This window comes from Eublepharis macularius, chromosome 3 (assembly GCF_028583425.1).
Source record: "Eublepharis macularius isolate TG4126 chromosome 3, MPM_Emac_v1.0, whole genome shotgun sequence".
Classification (NCBI taxonomy): domain Eukaryota; kingdom Metazoa; phylum Chordata; class Lepidosauria; order Squamata; family Eublepharidae; genus Eublepharis; species Eublepharis macularius.
In genome coordinates, this window is record NC_072792.1 from 18998585 (window position 1) to 19018336 (window position 19752).

At 41.7% G+C, this 19752-nt stretch overlaps 1 protein-coding gene across 1 annotated transcript in view; it reads right to left on the reverse strand.

The window, feature by feature from the left end:
- Positions 1–19752, reverse strand: part of KLHL1 (kelch like family member 1) — a 282888-nt gene that overhangs the window by 8614 nt on the left and 254522 nt on the right. The window contains exon 9 of the mRNA XM_054974105.1: positions 12782–12994. Within this exon, the coding sequence (XP_054830080.1) occupies positions 12782–12994 (213 nt within the window). The remainder of the gene's footprint in view (positions 1–12781; positions 12995–19752) is intronic.

Sequence of the window (19752 nt, forward strand, 5' to 3'; positions counted from 1 at the left end):
GTTTCACCCTGGGGCACATTAAGTTATTGCAAAGGCGAAGCATGCAGCCATTTTTTTTGGAAGCAGAAATAACATTACAAAATGAAGGAATTGTCTTGCTCTTACACCCGTTCTTTCCCCACTCTGTTTTGGGGGAATTCTAAGTATTTTATTAGTCCCGTGTCCCTTGTTTATTAAAACACACACCAAGATGCTATTTCTATTTTGCTACACTTTTTTTTTATTACAGGCATTCACCTCGATTCTTTGCGGTTGTAAAAGACAGTGCAGAATCAAGCGCTCAAGTTTATTTCCTTAGGGCAAGAGGAGTGGACTTTAATGCTTCTTTGTTCTAGCTGCAGGTGCTATAACTGGGTGGTCTAGGACTGGGTGGTCTGGTAAGTTGGTAGAGCTGGAGGATGGTGGGGGGCAGCTTGCTGATTGGCATTGGGAAGCCCTCTCAGGCATTTGTTACCCGGGTGATTTTTGCCTGATTGCCCAGGGTTTTTCCCCCATGCTGGTCGCCCATGAAGTGCCAGGAAGGCATCTCCCCCACTTTTTTGCCTTCCTCTGGGCACAGGGCAGGGATGGCCTGGGCTGTGTGTGTTGGACTTCAACTTAGCTACAGCTATCAGAGCATTGGCAGGAGTTGGGTGGCATTCCCACCTCTTGTGTGGTTTCAGGGCATTGGACCAGATCCACTGGGATGAATTGGGCCTGCTAGGCAACTTGCCCCCTTTTTGGGGGGTCCCCTTAAGTGATCTGGAGGGAGCCAGAGGGTACACACCTTAGTTGGCCATTGCAGGCTTCACTCTGGGTGGAAGGGACCACAGGGGTCATCCATGAATGGGTGCTACACCCTTTGCCATTCCACCGTGCCATGCGTACCATCGAATGGCATGGGGCCATTTGATGCAGTGGATCTGTTACCTTATGCCATGCCAATGCTCCAATGGCTGGAATCGATAAAGTCGTGGCCTATTTTTCAAGCAAGAACAGTGTGTTGCATATTCTTTAGCATGGGTTCTGGCCTCAGGATAGCCTGTGAGGATGCATGGGGTTTGCAGACTTACTGGCAGGCTACATTGCAGCTGGGAAGCGAGGCAGGAGCAGAGGACTGGTGGCATGTCCACAGCGGAAGCGACAAACACTGGAGGGGCAGAGCAGGGAGGAGCATGGGAGGGGCTCAGGCATCTCCAGCAGCCCCTCTTGGTCCTCGCCACCATTCCTGTACAGCAGCAGAAGCAGGTCTCCCTCCCTCCCTCTCTCCCTCCCTAGCAGCCAACTATGGCTGGGAGTATTCCTGTCACAACTTTAGGTAGTTTGGGGGCTGTGGCAGACACAACTGGTTCCAGCACCGCCTCTCCTCAGAAACAGCCAACAGCTGGCAGAATGCTGGACCAGTGGCAGTTGGAGTCGTTTGGAAGGCAATTACTGAGGGCCAAGCTACACATGACGAATGACACTTGAACAGCAAGTGTATTTCTCCCTGTTCACTTGCCCTCCACTCAATCCACTTGCTGTTCAAGTGTCATTCGTCATGTGTAGCTTGGCCCTGAGTGAAGGTTTTTGAAACCAGCTGAGAGAGGCAGCAGAGACACAGCTGGCTGTTAAGACTTGATACAAGTAAATCTTCCCTGTTTATCCACAATATGTCTGAATTTTAAAATCACTCACTCCAGCGTTCTCTGTTCTAAATAAAAATTATTCTTGCTTCTGTTTAAACCCTGGCTGTTTTGAAGTTGTTGGCTGAGGGGAAATAAGACCCACATGAACACAAATCTCAAACACTCTGTCACAAAAAATGGGCCAAGTTTAAATAAATGGTGGCAGCATGTTAAGGAAACTTAACTCTGAGTTCCCTTTCCCCAGTGGTCCTGGGCTGTAGCTGGGTGAGGGGGAAGTAAATATAGGGACTAGACTGCCTATCTGGTGGAGCCTCTGGAAGAGGAGAGAGGGGAACCTGTGTGCATTTGGGTCAGGGCCTGAAAATTAGAGGTTAGACAGGTAGCATGTTGTGACTGCCCTTAGCTGCCTGGGGGCCAAGCTACACATGACGAATGACACTTGAACGGCAAGTGGATTGAGTGGAGGGCAAGTGAACAGGGAGAAATACACTTGCTGTTCAAGTGTCATTCGTCATGTGTAGCTTGGCCCTGGGAAGACCCTAATCCTGTGAAGGGTGGTTTATGGAAGGTGGTGGTGTGAAAGGGCCATTGGGTTGGATCTACTGGGATGAGCTGTGTTGGTTGGGGGAGTCTCACCCCTCCTTTTTTTGGATGTGTGAGCCATTGAAACTATTATGAATGAAACTGAATGAATGACCGTGATATGGTTTAAATTATTCCGTGAGCAAGTGTAAACGAAACAGGAACTAGCTAGCATCCTGTCGAAACAACCTATAGTTGGAATGACCCACAGTCAGTTTCATTGACTCAAAAACTCTGAGTCTAGTGGATATTATGTGCTGACAGTCGTGGCCATGGTGAAAGGATTTCTTCTTCTAAGGGCCAAGCTACACATGACGAATGACACTTGAACGGCAAGTGGCTTGAGTGGAGGGCAAGTGAACAGGGAGAAATACACTTGCTGTTCAAGTGTCATTCGTCATGTGTAGCTTGGCCCTAAATTTCATCTAAGGTGACAAGGGGAGATTTACTATCCTGTGGGAGAGTGCTACGCACCTACCAGGACCTAAACGAGAGCTTGGACTTCTTTTTTGTTGAACAATAGAGACTTTAACAACAGCTGACAGTATTAATATTTATTATGATATTTATAGAATGATGTATTGATTGTTTATTGCTATTTATGAATATTTATTCGTGGTCCATGATGTTAAGTATTTATATGCATAGGAACAGTTATTAGTATTACTGGAGCCTGGCAATATATTTGGTATTATTGGATTAGTTTTATATTGAGCACTTTGCACTTTAATATGTATATAAAAATTTAAAAAAATAAAAGATATAGGTTTCATATTTGTGCACACAGGGGATTTTGGGTTCCTTTTTGATAGGTTTGGTTCCCGTGTAGCCTTCTTTTTCAATCCTGCAGTGCCCAGCAGAGAAAGAGTACCATCGGGGGGGGGGGAGAGGCTGTTTGCTGCCGTGGATCCATTGCCCTATGCCATGCCAGCGCCCCCATCGCTGTAATCAATAAAATTGTGACCTAGTTTCATCCAAGAATTGTGTGTTGTGAATTCTTTAGCCCAGACTCTGGCTTCTATGTGGGTGCAATACACATTTGCTAACCCTAATTGGGGGAAAAAAATCTGTAAGTCAGAGGCACACAGAGCTCTTGAAGGCAATGTCCTATAAACTTAAGAAAATGCATACTTGAACCATTTGTAATTTGCTTCATCGCGTCTTCATTTACAAACAAAAAGAGTACAATTGTACTTGCTTTTCTAGGGAGAAGATAACACAAGTTTGTAGGAGATAATGAAAAAAACAGAGACTGATCATTTGATAAGGCCGCTCACTGAAAATCTAAATGACAGATGGAGAAAAGGAAAGCAATGGAATGTCCTTTACGCTCTTTAGTCTTGTATCACACAAATAAATATCCATCGGTTATGTAAGCTGCATATTAAAGCACTGAGCGTTGCACACACAAAATCCCCATGAAGTTCTTAGCAGTTTGGGATCTTAGATAGAAGGGCTGGGAAAGTATCTGCCTAGGGAAAGTATCATTCTGGCAACCAGAGGGAGGGGCAGAGGCAGGAATATGGTTGGTGGGGTGTTGTCACACGCATGATGACATCGCTTCTGGGAAGCATCCGGACGAGATGAAGGGTAGCTCTAGGAATAAAGCTAAAGCTTCTGGTGATTCCCAAGAGCTACCTGCTGTTACATTTGGGTTTTCCCTGGAAATGATGTTGTCTTGACCACACTGGTGTCAGTTTCCCCACTACTACATGGAGCAGTGGCAGTCAGGAAGAGCTTGAGGCAGGGGATTCTCCCATTCCCACCGGGGGCTTGGAAACCCTATATCTTCCTCATAGCATGGAGAACCATTGTCAGTCAGAACACACAATCCTGAGATAGGAAGAACAAGGATGTGACTGCATAACAGAGACACTGGGAGGAAACTGAGACTGAGAGGCACTTGCAGTATCTTAGGGACTATCCTCAAATATGGCCAGCAGCTGCATGCATTCAGGATATGGTCAGCATAAGCCATGTCTGTTGTCTGTCCCCCTTCCATTGGCCCTGTGGCACTACCTCAACAACTGATCTGTATGCCGTGCAAAAGGGTCTAAAGCAGAAAGTGGCACTGCCCTCCAATTGTGGTTTTCCACTTTTTGCTTTAGTTATTTTTGGAGGGGTCTCTGTTTTTGTGTTCAGTGCAAAAGGGTCTGGCATACTACTGTTTGACATTTGTGCTGGGGGATTGCCCATCCCTACCCTATACCGAACTGGGGATACAAAATATTACAGGAACTGACCATGCGCACTGTCACTTCTCATTTAGCAAAATGTATTGAAATCTTACGTAGAAAATATCTCTTGGGACATGTGGGGAACTTCTACCCATCCCCATCAGCACATAACCAGAAGTGGTGTGTAGGGATAATACCTCTGGCATATGGCAAAGGGTAATGCACCAGGGAAGCCTTTCTTGGTGGCAGATGAGGAGCAATGAAAGACTTCTTTCTGGACCCTAAAGAACTTGATCAATTAAATCCATGCATTATTGTGTTTTCAGCTTTATTTGGATCCTCTGATGAGAAACTTTGAACATTGCTTAAACCGGTGATACCTACTCAGTGGATTGGGAGCCACCTGGGGCTCTTCACTATCTCTCTTCTGAGCACTGTTCTCTAATATAGCACCTGCCTGATATTTCAAAAAAGTGGGTAAGATTCTTACCAAGAGGGTCTTATGGTTGACAAGGGGTTCCTGCAGCCATGGCCAGAAGAACAGGTATGATATGAGCCTTCCTGAGGTATAGGTGTCATGGCAGGTATAGAAGTAAATGTGGCTCTTTTGGTTGATGGCAATTAAGAATGCTGTGTAAATACTGCTGGCTTAAAAGGTTCTGCTAGATTCTGAGAGCCAAGCTACAAGAGACAAATTACACAAGGAGGAGCACGGGAAGGGAGTTGCAATGCTAGCTGGGAAGCTGAGTTTTAAGAGACCAGGAGGCTTTGTCAATATCCCCTCTCTACAGAGCCAGGGAGATCACTGCTCAGAAGGTTTGTTTATTTCTTCCTTGTCTCTTAAAAGGGGAAGTGAAATTGACAGAGCCTTCCAGAGGCAAAGAAGAAATTAACAAACCCTCCAGCAGCCATCTCCTTGACTCTGTAGAGAGGGGAAATTAACAAAACCTTCCGATGTCTTTTAAAATGCAGCTTCCCAACAAACATTTCAACTCCCTTCACTGCTCCTCATGTAATTCGTCTCTTGTAGGTTGGCTCTCAGAGACTCAACACAGAATTGCAAGATTGAAAAACTTTGGGGAAATGTTTATTAACTGTTTCAAATGAATAGTTCTCTTTGAATGGATTTGGGGGAATCAATAACATGATTCTACCTGGCATTTCTGAAGTGAATTTTATTTGAATCTGATTAATGTGACTCTCTGAACTGATGTTTTGAATAAATTATATGTAATAGATTAATTTCGAGAGAATGTTGGTTTTCGACTCATTAGCCAGCTCATATTAACTGGTACCTTAAATAGATTTTACTGAAAATACTTTTTGCATGAATGTGGAGTGCATATGGAGTTGCAAGAAGATCACTCCAAGTTAAGTTGCTGTCAGGGCAATCCTAGGCAGAATTAGACCCTTCTATGCCTTGACAAAATAACTTTGCCATACCCCTTACATAAATTTCAAGTTTTCCCTGGAATTCCTTTTATACAAATCAGTGTTATCTCAGTCAGACAAAGAAGGGAGCTCTGCCTCTCGAAAATTCGTACTCTGAAAATCTTGTTGGTCTCTGTCACTAGACTTGTATGTCGTATCCTGTTGTTCTACAGCAGACCAACACAGTTACTCACCTAAAACTATTAGACAAAAAAGTTGTGTTTCATTTGAGCTTATATTTTTTTTTAAAAAATCATATTGAGCTGTCATTAAATTTATTCTCGTTTTTTCCCCCAAATCATAAACATAATAGGTATTTCCTCCAGTCTTTCAAAGTTTTCTAAGATAATGAAATAGAAATGTTTATATACAAAAATAAATTGTATCGATAAGTTTGTATAAATGTCAGTCTCCTCTTTTTTATACAAATATATTTTATCTTAAACAGACTCACCCTTAATTAACTAAATGGGCTATGTTCCATTTGTTTATACATTTTAAATTATCTTTTTTTAATTGAGTTTTGATTTATATTAATTCCAATAACTTCTGTTATTCAATTTAACTTTAGATTTGGAAATGTCTCTATAATATTTAATAAGCATTTGTAAATTGATAATTGACTGTTCCATATTAGTATATAAATAATGGTGGAGAGTGCCCTCAAGTCATAGCTGACTTATGGCGACCCCTAGTAGTGTTTTCAAGGCAAGAGACTAACAGAGGTGGTTTGCCATTGCCAGATTCTGCAACTCTGGTCTGTTGGAGGTCTCCCATCTAATTACTAACCAAGGCCAACCCTGCTTAGCTTCTGAGATCTGACAAGATCAGGCTTACCTGGGCTATACAGTTCAGGCCATAAATAACTAGATCATTTTAAGAGTGGGATAGTAATTCTCACTTTTCTATGCCCTGTTTCCCTTTCTGCCAAATCATCAATGCTCATAGTTCTAATAAAATGCTAAATAATTATGTCAACAATGGGTACTTCTATGTATGATATAAACACTGCCTATTACTAACAATCCAAGCCAAAAGTAAATATCAACCAATGCCATAAAGTTTCTCTTAAAGTTGAAAAAAGAAAGACAATACTGAACATAATTCCATGTAGCCTCTCAAAAGCGTGTTCTGCATCTGAAAAGAAAGGAAGCTGGTGTATTATATTTCCCCATTCATGGGAATTATTAGACAATAGTTTAATTAGAAATAAAACCAACTTGATCTATAGAAATATATTTAGAAATGGGATGCTGCATATAGTTTTCCTGGTTTTATTAAACATTTGTAGTCATAGAACAAAATCTGAATCCAGTAGAACCTTAGAGACCAAGTTTTTCCCCAGATATAATTGTTCGTTAGTCAAAGCTCCCTTTGTCAAATTCATGATGAATGTGGTCTTGAAAATACCCTTGAAAAAACTGTGGGCGTCTAAGGTGTTACTGGACTCCAAGTGTGTTCTGCTACTACAGACTAACATGACTACCCACCTGAACCTAACTTCATGTGCAAAGAGCCGAACTATTTTCACCCAGAGAACCAATTTGTGTGTTCTTTGTGAATATGGATATTCCAAAATTTATACTCAGACTTAAGAAGACTTAGTGGAAGAATTTGCAACAATATTTGGAAACCAACAAAAATGGTCCTTCAGTGACTTGGTTTTTATCCAAGAATCTAGGAGTCACTGATGTGTGGCCTTAGTATGTTTCAAGTTCCAAGTATTGCAGCTGTTTGCAACTGGCCAGTTGTTATCTTGTCTATGCCAATATTGCACAGGTATTTAGTTAGTCCTTTTGGAATTTCACCTAGCAGTCCTATCACTACTGGAATAACCATTGTTTCTCCCAGAGATGCTGAACTTCAAATCTTAGATCTTGATATTTTCATATCTTTTTAACATCACTTTCTCGTTTTTAACAACCTTCTCAGGCTTATGTTCCCATTAGTATTTTGCAGATGGTAGCCAGCATTTTTTGTAGTGTTATAGCATGATGTTAAACTGTTGTGCTAACCCTGGGAGTAAGTTGATTAATTCTTTTTAACCAAAACACATGTAATTCCTCTTTCCAGGGCTATTACTGCTGTTGTTATTAGACTGCCTTTGTTACTGATACTCAAAGTATTACACAGTGAAAATCAACATGCCCAGTGGATGGGGACATTCAAACAGACAATACAATAGGGTATAAATTTCAGGAAGTTGAAAACAAGTAGAAAATCTGATACAGAGTTGATACAATGCTGAAACAAAACATAAGAAAAATATAAGCAATTTGACATGACATATTAAATGACATGGAAGCTACTCAGTAGGAACATACTTATAGCAACAGGCAGTATGCAGCAGTATAGTCTACAGTCTCTATTTCTTTATCAAAGCATCTCTCTGAATCATTTTCTTACAGCTCAGCCTTATTATCTGTGTAAGAAAGACCTCCTGAATAGTTCTGTTTTGCACATCTTGTGATCATGCAAAATAAATGAAAGGCTTCTGAGTATTTGACAGTTCATGAAATGACTGAAAATAATACACCCAGTTTGACCCTCTTTGGATTTCTTGAAAAAAAATTGTTGTCAATGATTATCTTGAAGGAACAATTTTTTTTTCCAGCCACAGCGAAAAACTGCATTTACTATGAATGAAAAGGATTTACGTTTAGCTCAAGAGTGGTTTGACAGCAACATATTTGGGATATAACTTTGATGGTCAAACAAGCCTTCTGGTCAGAAGTCCTGGATGTGTGCTTGCTGCAAGGAGCTCCTGGTTCTCAGGGAACGAGTACGTACCCTTGAGGCCAAGGTGGCTGACCTGGAGAAGCGGAGACAGTTAGATAGGCACGAGGACAAGATTCTCAGGGACAGGATAGATGTGTCCCACTCTAAAAATGGCAGCGTTCTTGTTGTCAAGGAGAATGAGGATCTTGTGGAATCAGGGCACCGTACTGAGGATAAGGGGAACATGCCCTCAGAAGGGACCTCTTCTTCAGTTGGTGAGCGGGTTTCCTTTCGCATCAAGGAACCATCCCTGGGTGGGGCGGGAGGGAGGCTCTTGGTAGTTGGTGATTCGATCCTTAGACAAGTAGATAGCTGGGTGGCACAACCGCGTTCTGACCGTATGGTGACTTGCCTGCCTGGTGCGAAGGTAGCGGACATTACGCGTGTTATAGATAGGCTGGTAGATAGTGCTGGGGAAGATTCAGTGGTCGTGGTCCATGTTGGAACCAACGATGTTGGGAAATGCAGTCATGAGGTCTTGGAACAAAAATTTAGGCTGTTAGGCAGGAGACTCAAGGCCAGGACCTCCAAGGTAGCCTTCTCAGAAGTGCTACCTGTTCCATGCGCAGGGCCAGAGAGACAAATGCAGATCAGGAGTCTCAATGCGTGGATGAGACGATGGTGTAGGGAGGAAGGGTTCAAGTTTGTTAGGCACTGGGATTCTTTTTGGGACAAGCGGGAGCTGTACAAGAGAGACGGTCTCCACTTGTCCCGAGAAGGAACCCGGCTGCTGGCACTTAAAATCAAAAAGGTGGCAGAGCAGTTTTTAAACTAAATGCTAGGGGAAAGCCGACAAGAGATAAAGTGTCTCTGGTTCAGGATGGTTCATCTCAGAGAGATGAAGGGCTAGGTATAACACTTCTACAGGGAGATAGATTAGACTTGTCAACTGAGATGGAGACAAACAGTGCAGATGACCTAACTACGTCTCGAGGCAAAGTGTGCCGGGGAAGTTACAGGTGTTTATATACAAATGCTAGAAGTGTCCAAGGTAAAATTGGGGAGCTGGAATGTTTAGTGTTGGGCGAATCCATAGACATTGTGGGCATAACAGAAACTTGGTGGGATGAGGAAAATCAGTGGGACACGGTGATTCCTGGATATAAATTATATCGGAAGGATAGGGAGGGAAGGGTTGGTGGTGGGGTGGCTCTATATGTCAGAGAAGGTATACATTCCAGTAAGATTGAGAAGGTAACTGAATTAGATTCGCTTCTGGAAATGCTATGGGTTGAAATTACGGGCCCAAATGGAAACTTAACTGTGGGAGTTTGTTATCGCCCTCCAGATCAGAAAATAGAGGAGGATTATAAAATGATGACAGGATTAAAGATGGCTGCTAAACAAAAAAACTGTGTTGTAATGGGTGATTTTAACTACCCACACATTGACTGGGCCAATGGGTGTTCGAATCGGGGGAGAGAAAGTGAGTTTCTAGACTGTCTCAATGACTGTGCTATGGAACAGATGGTTACAGAACCTACTAGGGGAGAGGTGATCCTGGATTTGGTCCTCAGTAATGCTGAAGACCTGGTGAGAGATGTAAATGTGATTGCACCACTTGGGAACAGTGACCATAATGTTATTGAGTACAACATATGTATAAATAGGAAATTGCCAAATAAGACCAACACAGCCATGTTTAACTTCAAAAGGGGTAACTTTTCTGAGATGAGGGGGTACGTGAAGAAGAAACTGAAAGGGAAAGTAAAAAAGGTCAAAACACTTGGGGAATCTTGGAGACTATTTAAAACTACAATCCTGGAAGCTCAAATTAAATATATACCGCTGGTTAGGAAAGGCACAAATAGGTTTAGGAAAAGGCCAGCATGGTTAACAAGCAATGTAATAGAAGCTGTAAAAGGTAAAAAGGATTCTTTTAGGCAGTGGAAAACTAGTCGGAGTGAGGTTGATAAAAAGGAGCATAAGCTGTGGCAAAAAAAGTGCAAGTCTGTGATCAGACAGGCAAAAAGGGAATATGAGGAGCATATTGCAAAGAACATAAAGAAAAACAATAAACAATTCTTTAAATATATTAGAAGTAGGAAACCAGCTAGGGAGGCAGTGGGGCCCTTGGATGACCAAGGCGTAAAAGGATTACTAAAGGGTGATAGGGAAATGGCCGAGAAGCTGAATGCGTTCTTTGCTTCGGTCTTCACTGTGGAAGATAAGAAGTGCATGCCCACTCCGGAAGCACTGACTTTGGGAGGGGTTTTGAAAGACCTGAGTCACATTGAGGTGACGAGAGAGGAGGTTATGCGACTGCTAGATAATTTAAAAACTGATAAATCACCGGGCCCAGATGGCATACATCCAAGAGTTCTGAAAGAACTCAAGTGTGAACTTGTAGATCTCCTCACAAAAATATGTAATCTGTCATTAAACTCTGCATCTGTTCCTGAGGACTGGAAGGTAGCTAATGTTGTCCCCATCTTTAAAAAAGGTTCCAGGGGAGATCCGGGAAATTACAGGCCAGTCAGCCTGACGTCAATACCGGGTAAGTTGGTGGAAACTATTATCAAAAATAAAATTAGTGGGCACATTGATGACCAAAAGCTGATGAGGAAAACTCAGCATGGGTTCTGTAAGGGAAGATCTTGTCTCACCAATCTGTTAGAGTTCTTTGAGGGAGTGAACAAACAAGTGGACAAGGGAGACCCGATAGATATTGTTTATCTTGACTTCCAGAAAGCTTTTGACAAAGTTCCTCATCAAAGGCTCCTAAGTAAGCTCAGTAGCTATGGGATAAGGGGCCAAGTCCTCTTGTGGATCGAAAACTGGCTAATTAATAGGAAACAGAGAGTGAGTATAAACGGGCACTTCTCACAGTGGAGGGTGGTGAGCAGTGGGGTGCCACAGGGGTCGGTATTGGGTCCAATGCTTTTTAACTTGTTTATTAATGATTTGGAATTGGGATTAAGCAGTGAAGTGGCTAAATTTGCAGATGATACGAAATTGTTCAGGGTGGTGAAAGCCAGAGAGGATTGTGAGGCACTCCAAAGGGATCTGTCGAGGCTAGAAGAGTGGGCATCCATGTGGCAAATGAGGTTCAATGTAGCCAAGTGCAAAGTAATGCACATTGGAACCAAAAATCCAAAATATAAATACAAGTTGATGGGGTCTGAACTGGCGGAGACTGACCAAGAGAGAGATCTTGGAGTCATGATAGATAACTCACTAAAAACGTCAGCACAGTGTGCGACTGCCATAAAAAAAGCTAATGCTATGCTAGGGGTTATTAGGAAAGGGATTGAAAACAAATCAGCCGGTATCATAATGCCTCTGTATAAATCGATGGTGAGGCCTCATTTGGAGTACTGTGTACAGTTCTGGTCGCCACACCTTAAAAAAGATATCATAGCACTGGAAAAAGTACAGAGAAGGGCAACTAAAATGATTAAAGGGTTGGAACACTTTCCCTATGAGGAAAGATTGAGGTGCTTGGGGCTCTTTAGCCTGGAGAAAAGACGACTGAGGGGAGACATGATAGAGGTTTACAAGATAATGCACGGGTTAGAGAAGGTCGAGAAAGATGTGTTTTTCTCCCTTTCTCACAATACAAGAACTCGTGGGCACTCTATGAAATTATTGAGCAGTCGGGTTAGAACAGATAGAAGAAAATACTACTTTACACAAAGGGTGATAAACACATGGAATTCGTTGCCACAGGAGGTGGTGGCAGCTACAAGCATTGCCAGCTTCAAGAGGGGACTGGACAAATATATGGAGCAGAGGTCCATCAGTGGCTATTAGCCACAGGAGATAGGTGGTATTCTCTTTGTGGGGAGGTGGTGCTCTGTTGTCTTGATGCTGGAAGGAAGGCAGTGGGAGGGCTACTGGTGTCCTGGCCTCACTGACAGTCCTTTAGATGGCACTGGATTTCTAGCCACTGTGTGTGACAGAATGTTGGACTGGATGGGCCACTGGCCTGATCCAACATGGCTTTGCTTATGTTCTTATGTTCTTAAAGTAGACTTTCAGTGATATCCTTAACAAAATCACACCATTGAAATCAACTGGACTAACAAATATTGGAACAAAGATCAGACTTGATGGTTGTTGTGGATTTTCCAAGCTGTAGTTCAGACTTATTTATGGCTTTCCTTGTTGTAATAAATAACATCTTCATGGATCTAATCGTAGCTAAAATAAAATGACCAGCTTGAATGGAGAAACATCACACGTAAATACATGCATGATGGATACCTTTCAACATAATCCAGGAGTCTGGAGCAATGGTTAGAAGCAGGGGCATCATGGCCTCCGACGGCATAGAGGAAACCGTCACATGTCGCTACTCCCACGCCTCCTCTTCTCTTGCACATTGGAGCACACATGCTCCATTTGTTCGTGTGGGGATCATAATATTCCATGGAACTCAAACAAGAACTTCCATCTCGACCACCAACTGAATATAACCTAAAATAAACATCGTTCTGTTAGGGACATGAACACAATCCAACAAGGAGATTTTGCCCCCGAATATTCTGTTTATATGAGCCACTATACGGCTGTCATTTTCATGTTGTTAGCTTGAACCATTTCTGCTCTGGTCTTCTCTGCAGACAAGGTTATTTTTTAGCCATGTGCCATAAGGAGGCTTCAATGATATTTAAGATGATCCAAGGACTCTCTGGAGAGGAGACTATGAACAGTTTTTCAGAACTGGAAGTATGTCCCGGATGAAACCAAGACTCTGGGCCAAGCTACAAGTGATGAATGATGCTTGAATGGCAAGTGAACAGACACACTTGTAGGAATACAAGTGAGTCTGTTCGCTTGCCATTCAAGTGTCATTCGTCACTTGTAGCTTGGCCCTATGATAGTGATGATCTATCTATCTATCTATCTATCTATCTATCTATCTATCTATCTATCTATCTATCTATCTATCTATCTATCTATCTATCTATCTATCTATCTATCTATCTATCTATCTATCTATCTATCTATCTATCTATCTGCCTGCCTGCCTGCCTGCCTGCCTGCCTGCCTGCCTGCCTGCCTGCCTGCCTGCCTGCCTGCCTGCCTGCCTGTCTCATTTATACCCCAGCTTCCTCCCCAATGGAGACCCAAAGTGGCTTCCATCATTCTCCTTTCCTCCACAACAACCCTATGAGGTATGGTGGATGACAGTATGTGACTGGCCCAGGGTCGCCCAGCAAGTTTCTGTGGTGGAATGGGGAATTGAACCTGGAGTCTCCCAGCTCCTAGTCCATCACTCAAGCCGTTACACCGCACGGGCTCTCGTCTAGAGGGACCTCATGTGATGTAGGACCAGAAGGGATTGTCTTGCCAGAAACAGGTTTGGGATTCTCTTATTTAAAAGATGCCCAAACCTGGATAGCCGAGGTTAGTCAGATCTCAGAAACGCAGGGTAAACCCTGGTTAGTACTTTGTTGGGAGACCATCAAGAAAGTCCAGGGTCACTATGCAGAGTCCGTCAATAGCAAACCACCTCTTTTGCCTCTTGCCCTGAAAACCCTAGCAGGGGTTATCATGAGTCAGTTGCCACATGACAGCACTTTACACACACAAATAAGAACATATGGAGGAAGAGTGTCTGCTCCAGTCTGGGGTTAAATGTTGGGTTCCTCAATTAAAGTTTGGTAAAAGAGTGCACCTGATATATTGGTGTTTCTTAGGGATGCTCGAAATCCCGAGGATTCGTTTTCCCTCGTTATCAGCAAGTGTGGAAGTGTTACTGATTTATCATTCGGCCAGCCATTCACTGGACTTCCCTGGTGGGGGTGGGGGGTGGGTGGTGGGTGGCTGCACAGCAGCATTTACATAGGCTTAACTTTCAGGCATGCATGTCGACTCTTACATCCCGATATTGCTACTGCATAAAAATAATTCTATTCTGCAGAACCATGTTTAAATCTATCTTCCAAAATGAATTACTCTTAAAACAGGCTCTACCTTTTCTTGTTTCCGTTAATGAATTCTGAGTACAGTTAGCCAGCATGGCTTTATTGCTTGCAACTAAGGGCTAAATTTGCACGTTACAGTAGCCTTGGGTTCGACCAGTGGCCACTGACACCATTGTAGAGGAAAAGGCCCGTGGCACAGCAGCACCATGCAATCTTATTTTCCACCCCATGTACACTTTTTTCAAGCGCTAAAACAGCCCCTGACGGTGGGAGACCTCTTGCCATAGGATACTTGGCAAGCACACACAGAAACCATCTGAACCACAAAACTTGTCTCAGGTCTTGCCAAGTAAATCCCCAAGCACTTCACTGCATCACCCAGGTTATGAGTTAAAGTTACTTTACTGCAGGGAAATACTAGTATCAAGATGGTCAGACAGGATCATTGGCAGAAGTGACGCAAGGTGGCAAAGCAAGGTTAATTATAGGGGAGCGTTCTGCCCCTGAGAAAGAAAGTCTGTTATTTATTTATTTTATCACATTTCTAGACCACCCTCCCCGTCATATGGGCTCAGGGTGGTTTAACAACAGTTTAAAACAGTAAAAACATTAAAACATTATATCATAAACAATTAAAATTGGCAGGTATAAAATATTAAAATACAGCATTTTCCTGCATGGGTGGTGGAAGGTTTTCAGTGGTATGGCCGGCGAGAGGACAGCCTAGCCCCCACCAAATGCCTGGTGGAATATCTCCGTCTTGCAGGCCCGGTGGAAAGATAACAAATCCTGCTGGGCCCTAGTTTCCTCAGACAGAGAGTTCCACCAGGTCAGAACCAGGACCGAAAAGGATTTGGCCGCAAAGTATCCAGGATCTAGGAGAGGAGGGGGAAAGGGGGAGGATGAGCCCAGTCTCTAGCGAGGGTGATAACGCTTCGACAGGAACTCCAAGGCCACATTCACAAGCCGGCTGGGAAATAGAAACCAAAACCTGCAAGATATGCGGCTAACAGCCAAGCAAGCAAACATGTTCCCTTTGCATATTCTCAGAGGTTCAGAATACTGTACATTAAGACAATAATGGCAGATATCTGACAACTTGAATGGAACCTCCATATTCGGAGGCCTGTACTATGCATTCAGAGGTATTTCACTAAATACTGTTGGAAACAGAATGCAGTCCAAATTAATCGTGTATTTATCCAGAAAAGCATTTATTATGTTCAAAGTAAGAGAAATCAGAAAAGGCCCCGCCTACATTTATGCAGGTGAGAAATAAATCAGAATCAAAGCCAGAGTTACAGCCTTCTAAACACAACACAACAACAGATCTTGATATATTGGCTGGCTACAATCCCTTGGTATGCATCTATGTTTACAACAGACTACTTAAATACTATCTTGAATAGGTTTATACCAGGAAATCCCCACAAAATATACTCTAAAACAACACAGTATTGCAATAGTAAGAAATGCTCAGTAGCTACCATTCTAAATCCATTGCTCTAGGGCAAATAACACATAATTGGTTCCACCCCATATAAACATGCATATGAGAAAAAAATATTCTGATTACAGTTTTAACATCGTGGCCACAATGAATGTCCCCATTTCTTATAAGAATCCTTTCACAGTTTGTTGCCCCCTCTATTATTCTCTATGTTGCCTAGAGAATAATAAAACTTACAGAAACATAGACTATTTTAAATCCAAACCTTGAACAATTTGGGATGCAAAAGCTCCTATCAGCGGAAGAATTATTCACTTGGAAGCTTTTATTATCCTAAACACTTCATTAATTTCTAGCTAGTTAAATGTACATTTAAGATGATGTTTTTCTGGTAATGAAGCCGTATTCTATTATAACAACATCAACCAGCACTGCTGTTGAGTCTCAGTGCACAGTATTCCAAAGGACTATCATCTGCTTCAAAAGAAGAGTCGCCAAAGAAGTCTGCAGAAATGTTCATGCCATATGAATTTCATAAAAAGAAAACTCCAGTGGTGGGACCAGAAACTTTACGTCATTCACATTCAGGTTTCTGTCGTAAGTTTAGTTTTTAGAACCATTAGTGTGCCAAAAATGATGACTGCAGTGGGCATTATGCGTTTTTGGAAATTGCTGTAAGCGTAACAGCACTACAATTTCATGTAGTGGTTAAGAGTGGCAGGACTCTAATCTGGAGAACCAGGTTTGATTCCCCACTCCTCTGCTTGAAGTCAGCTGGGTGACCTTGAGTCAGTCACAGCTTCTCAGAGTTCTCTCAGCCCCACTCACCTCACAGCATTATTGTTGTTGTGGGGATAATAATAACATACTTTGTAGACCGCGTTAAGCTGAGATAATGTGGCTAGCCTAAGGTCATCCCAATGAGCTTTCATAGCAGAGGAAGAATTGAGCTGTTGAGCGGAACTACAAGTGACAAAAGGCACAGATTGGACACTTGTCAGCTTCCCTCAAGTTTTGATGGGAAATGTAGGCATCCTAGTCTTGCAGCTTGGCTCTCTGTCTGCTGTCCAATGGACTTTTCAACTGTCACTTGTCCAACATTCCGCCAAGCTGCCTACATTTCCCATCAAAACTTGAGGGAAGCTGACAAGTGTCCAACCTGTGCCTTTTGTCACTCGTGGTTCCGCTCACAGGGCCAAGCTACACATGACGAATGACACTTGAACGGCAAGTGGATTGAGTGGAGGGCAAGTGAACAGGGAGAAATACACTTGCTGTTCAAGTGTCATTCGTCATGTGTAGCTTGGCCCACAGTCTCTCATATCCAAGGCCAACACTCTAACCATCACACCAAGCTGGTTAAAAGTGCTTGAGAAAGTTCAGGGTGCCTTTCTAATTTAACACAGAAAGCAAATGCAACAGAAACTAAACATTTTGGAAAATATGTCTTGTTGAGCTTAAAATATGAGGATAAGCCTGATAGAGAATCACTCTCAGTCAACTCTCAAACAAGACTGCAAAAGAAGGCCCAAAGCATGTTTGAGCGATGTGTTTCCATTCTATTTCTTAGGACATTAAACACAATGGTGGTGGTGGTGGGGATATTTTTACCTCCCCCCAAATACATACAACATATTTGTTCCAAGATATATTTTAAAACACTTTCCACAAGAATTAGAATTTTTTTTTAATACCAGTTCTATAACTATATTTAGAAAAACACCTTTTTCCTGGGGGCTCATATGGGAACACGTTATGCTCAAAGCCAGCCTGGTATCATTATGTTGTGCCTGGGTGTGGGAAATCGAGGGTCCGCTCAGCTGCATAAATCACTCAGTGGTCTTGATCGATTCTCTACATCTCAGCTTTGCAGTGCTCAATTTGTCTATACTGTCTGGGTCTCCACTTAATCTACCTCACAAGGTTATTGTGAGGCTACAATGCCACTCAGAGCGGAGGAAGGAAAGCAAACATAGATAACATATAAAATCATTATTTGTGCATGTTATAAAAACAGTTAATTGGCCTTGTTCCTTTCGGCACAAAAATGGATTCCCACTTCACGACTGATCTTTCTAATCTCTGCATGATAAACATAGCAACAAGACAACCTACTGAATTATACTTCAAACACTGAGGAAGTGGGAAAATCACTCTGTTAATAAGCCAAAAGCTGCCTGTCACAACACAAGCAGATTGTTTCCTCACATCCTGGCAGTCGGCTTACATGTTTGAGCTTGGTTTTCTAAGCAAATATATTCCATCTGTCTGTCTTCTTGTGTAAGGCATCATTAACTAACTTACAAAATTGTTTTAGGACAGCCAGAAGAATTTCAGTGACAGTATTCTTTGGCATATCAATCATTTCACACAGAATGCTCATCTACTTTGTTCTACTTTGGAAACCTTGAGCCTATTCTTTTCTTTCTCTTTTATTAAGTATTTTATATAGTAAAAAAGAAAAAAAATGTAATAATACCATTATACAAAAACTAGCTAACAGACAAACAAAAATAACAAACCATACAAACAGAACAAAAAATAAGCATAGGAGGTAAAGAAAAACTATATAGGCTAAAAGGAAGCTTCCGATTTTCTCTGCGATAAATTAGTATTTTGAAATTTTCTCATACTCTTATGTTAGAAAATAAAAGTCCTCTTTTTTCTAACGTCCAAATTCCTTAATCCATAAATTCACAAATCCTCAAATCATTATTGTCTATTTCATATAATATTAATAAGGGGGTTCCATTTGACAAACAACGAATTTAATGGTTGTTGTGGGTTTTCCGGGCTGTATTGTCTTCTATCTGATCGATGAAGTAAAATTTCCCATCTTTGTTCATTCCATTCACTCAGTACAAGCACAGTTGAGCTCTTCCAGTTTTGTTCCTATAATAGTGTTGTTGCCATAATCATATACAAAAACAAAGTTCTATAGCTTGTTTCTAACTGAATATCCAGGCTATTATTTTCTGAATGGAATATCTTAAAACACACTGTTCTCTGAATGCTTGACTTGTCCACTGTCATATGAAATTATTTTTCAAATAAGAACTCCCTTTTCCCCTCCATCTCTGCTGAATTTAGATGGCTCAAAAGCGGATATCAGGATTTTTACATGAAATGGATAACAAGGATTTGATGATGTCTGGATTTATGGATTAAGAAACAGGAACAACAGAAAAAAGAAGGTTTTTGTGACTAACTTAGAATAAGTGGGACTCTAGAAATGATATATACTGGTGGCGGAGAAAATCGGAACTCAACTTGTAGTGTAATTTAGGTGGGTTTTTTTGTTTTGTTTTCTTTTTTTTCTTTTCCTCTTAATTTTATAGATATATGTATTGTTAGTGTGTGATGTTTAGAATTGTGTTTTTTTTCTTGTTCTCTTTGTTTGTTGTTTATTGTGTTGTGATGTGTAGTTTATAGTTAAAAAAAATTAATTTTAAAAAAATGAATATCAGGATTTTTATCCTATTTGTAGGTTGGAGCCATGTAGCCTTTTCACTCATTCTACCTCAATTTTCTTCCTTACTGTAGTCCTTTTCCTATGACCCTTAGCAACTATGCCATTTGGAGTAGATGAAGTAGCTGCATAGTTTCACCACTGGAAAAACTGGTTGGATCCAACCTTGCGTTTTTGTGTGTGTGAACTGCATATTTACTTGGGATTATAAGAATCAGGTTGAATGAATAATAATCCATTAATGAATTTTAGTTGATGAATCATTTGCCTTTTCACTGATTACTCCATGAGAGAATAAAGTAAATATGAGTGATATTGTAAGTTAACAAACAGTACACTCTTAAACAGTTAACTCCATGTCCACTGAAGTCAATACATTTAGATA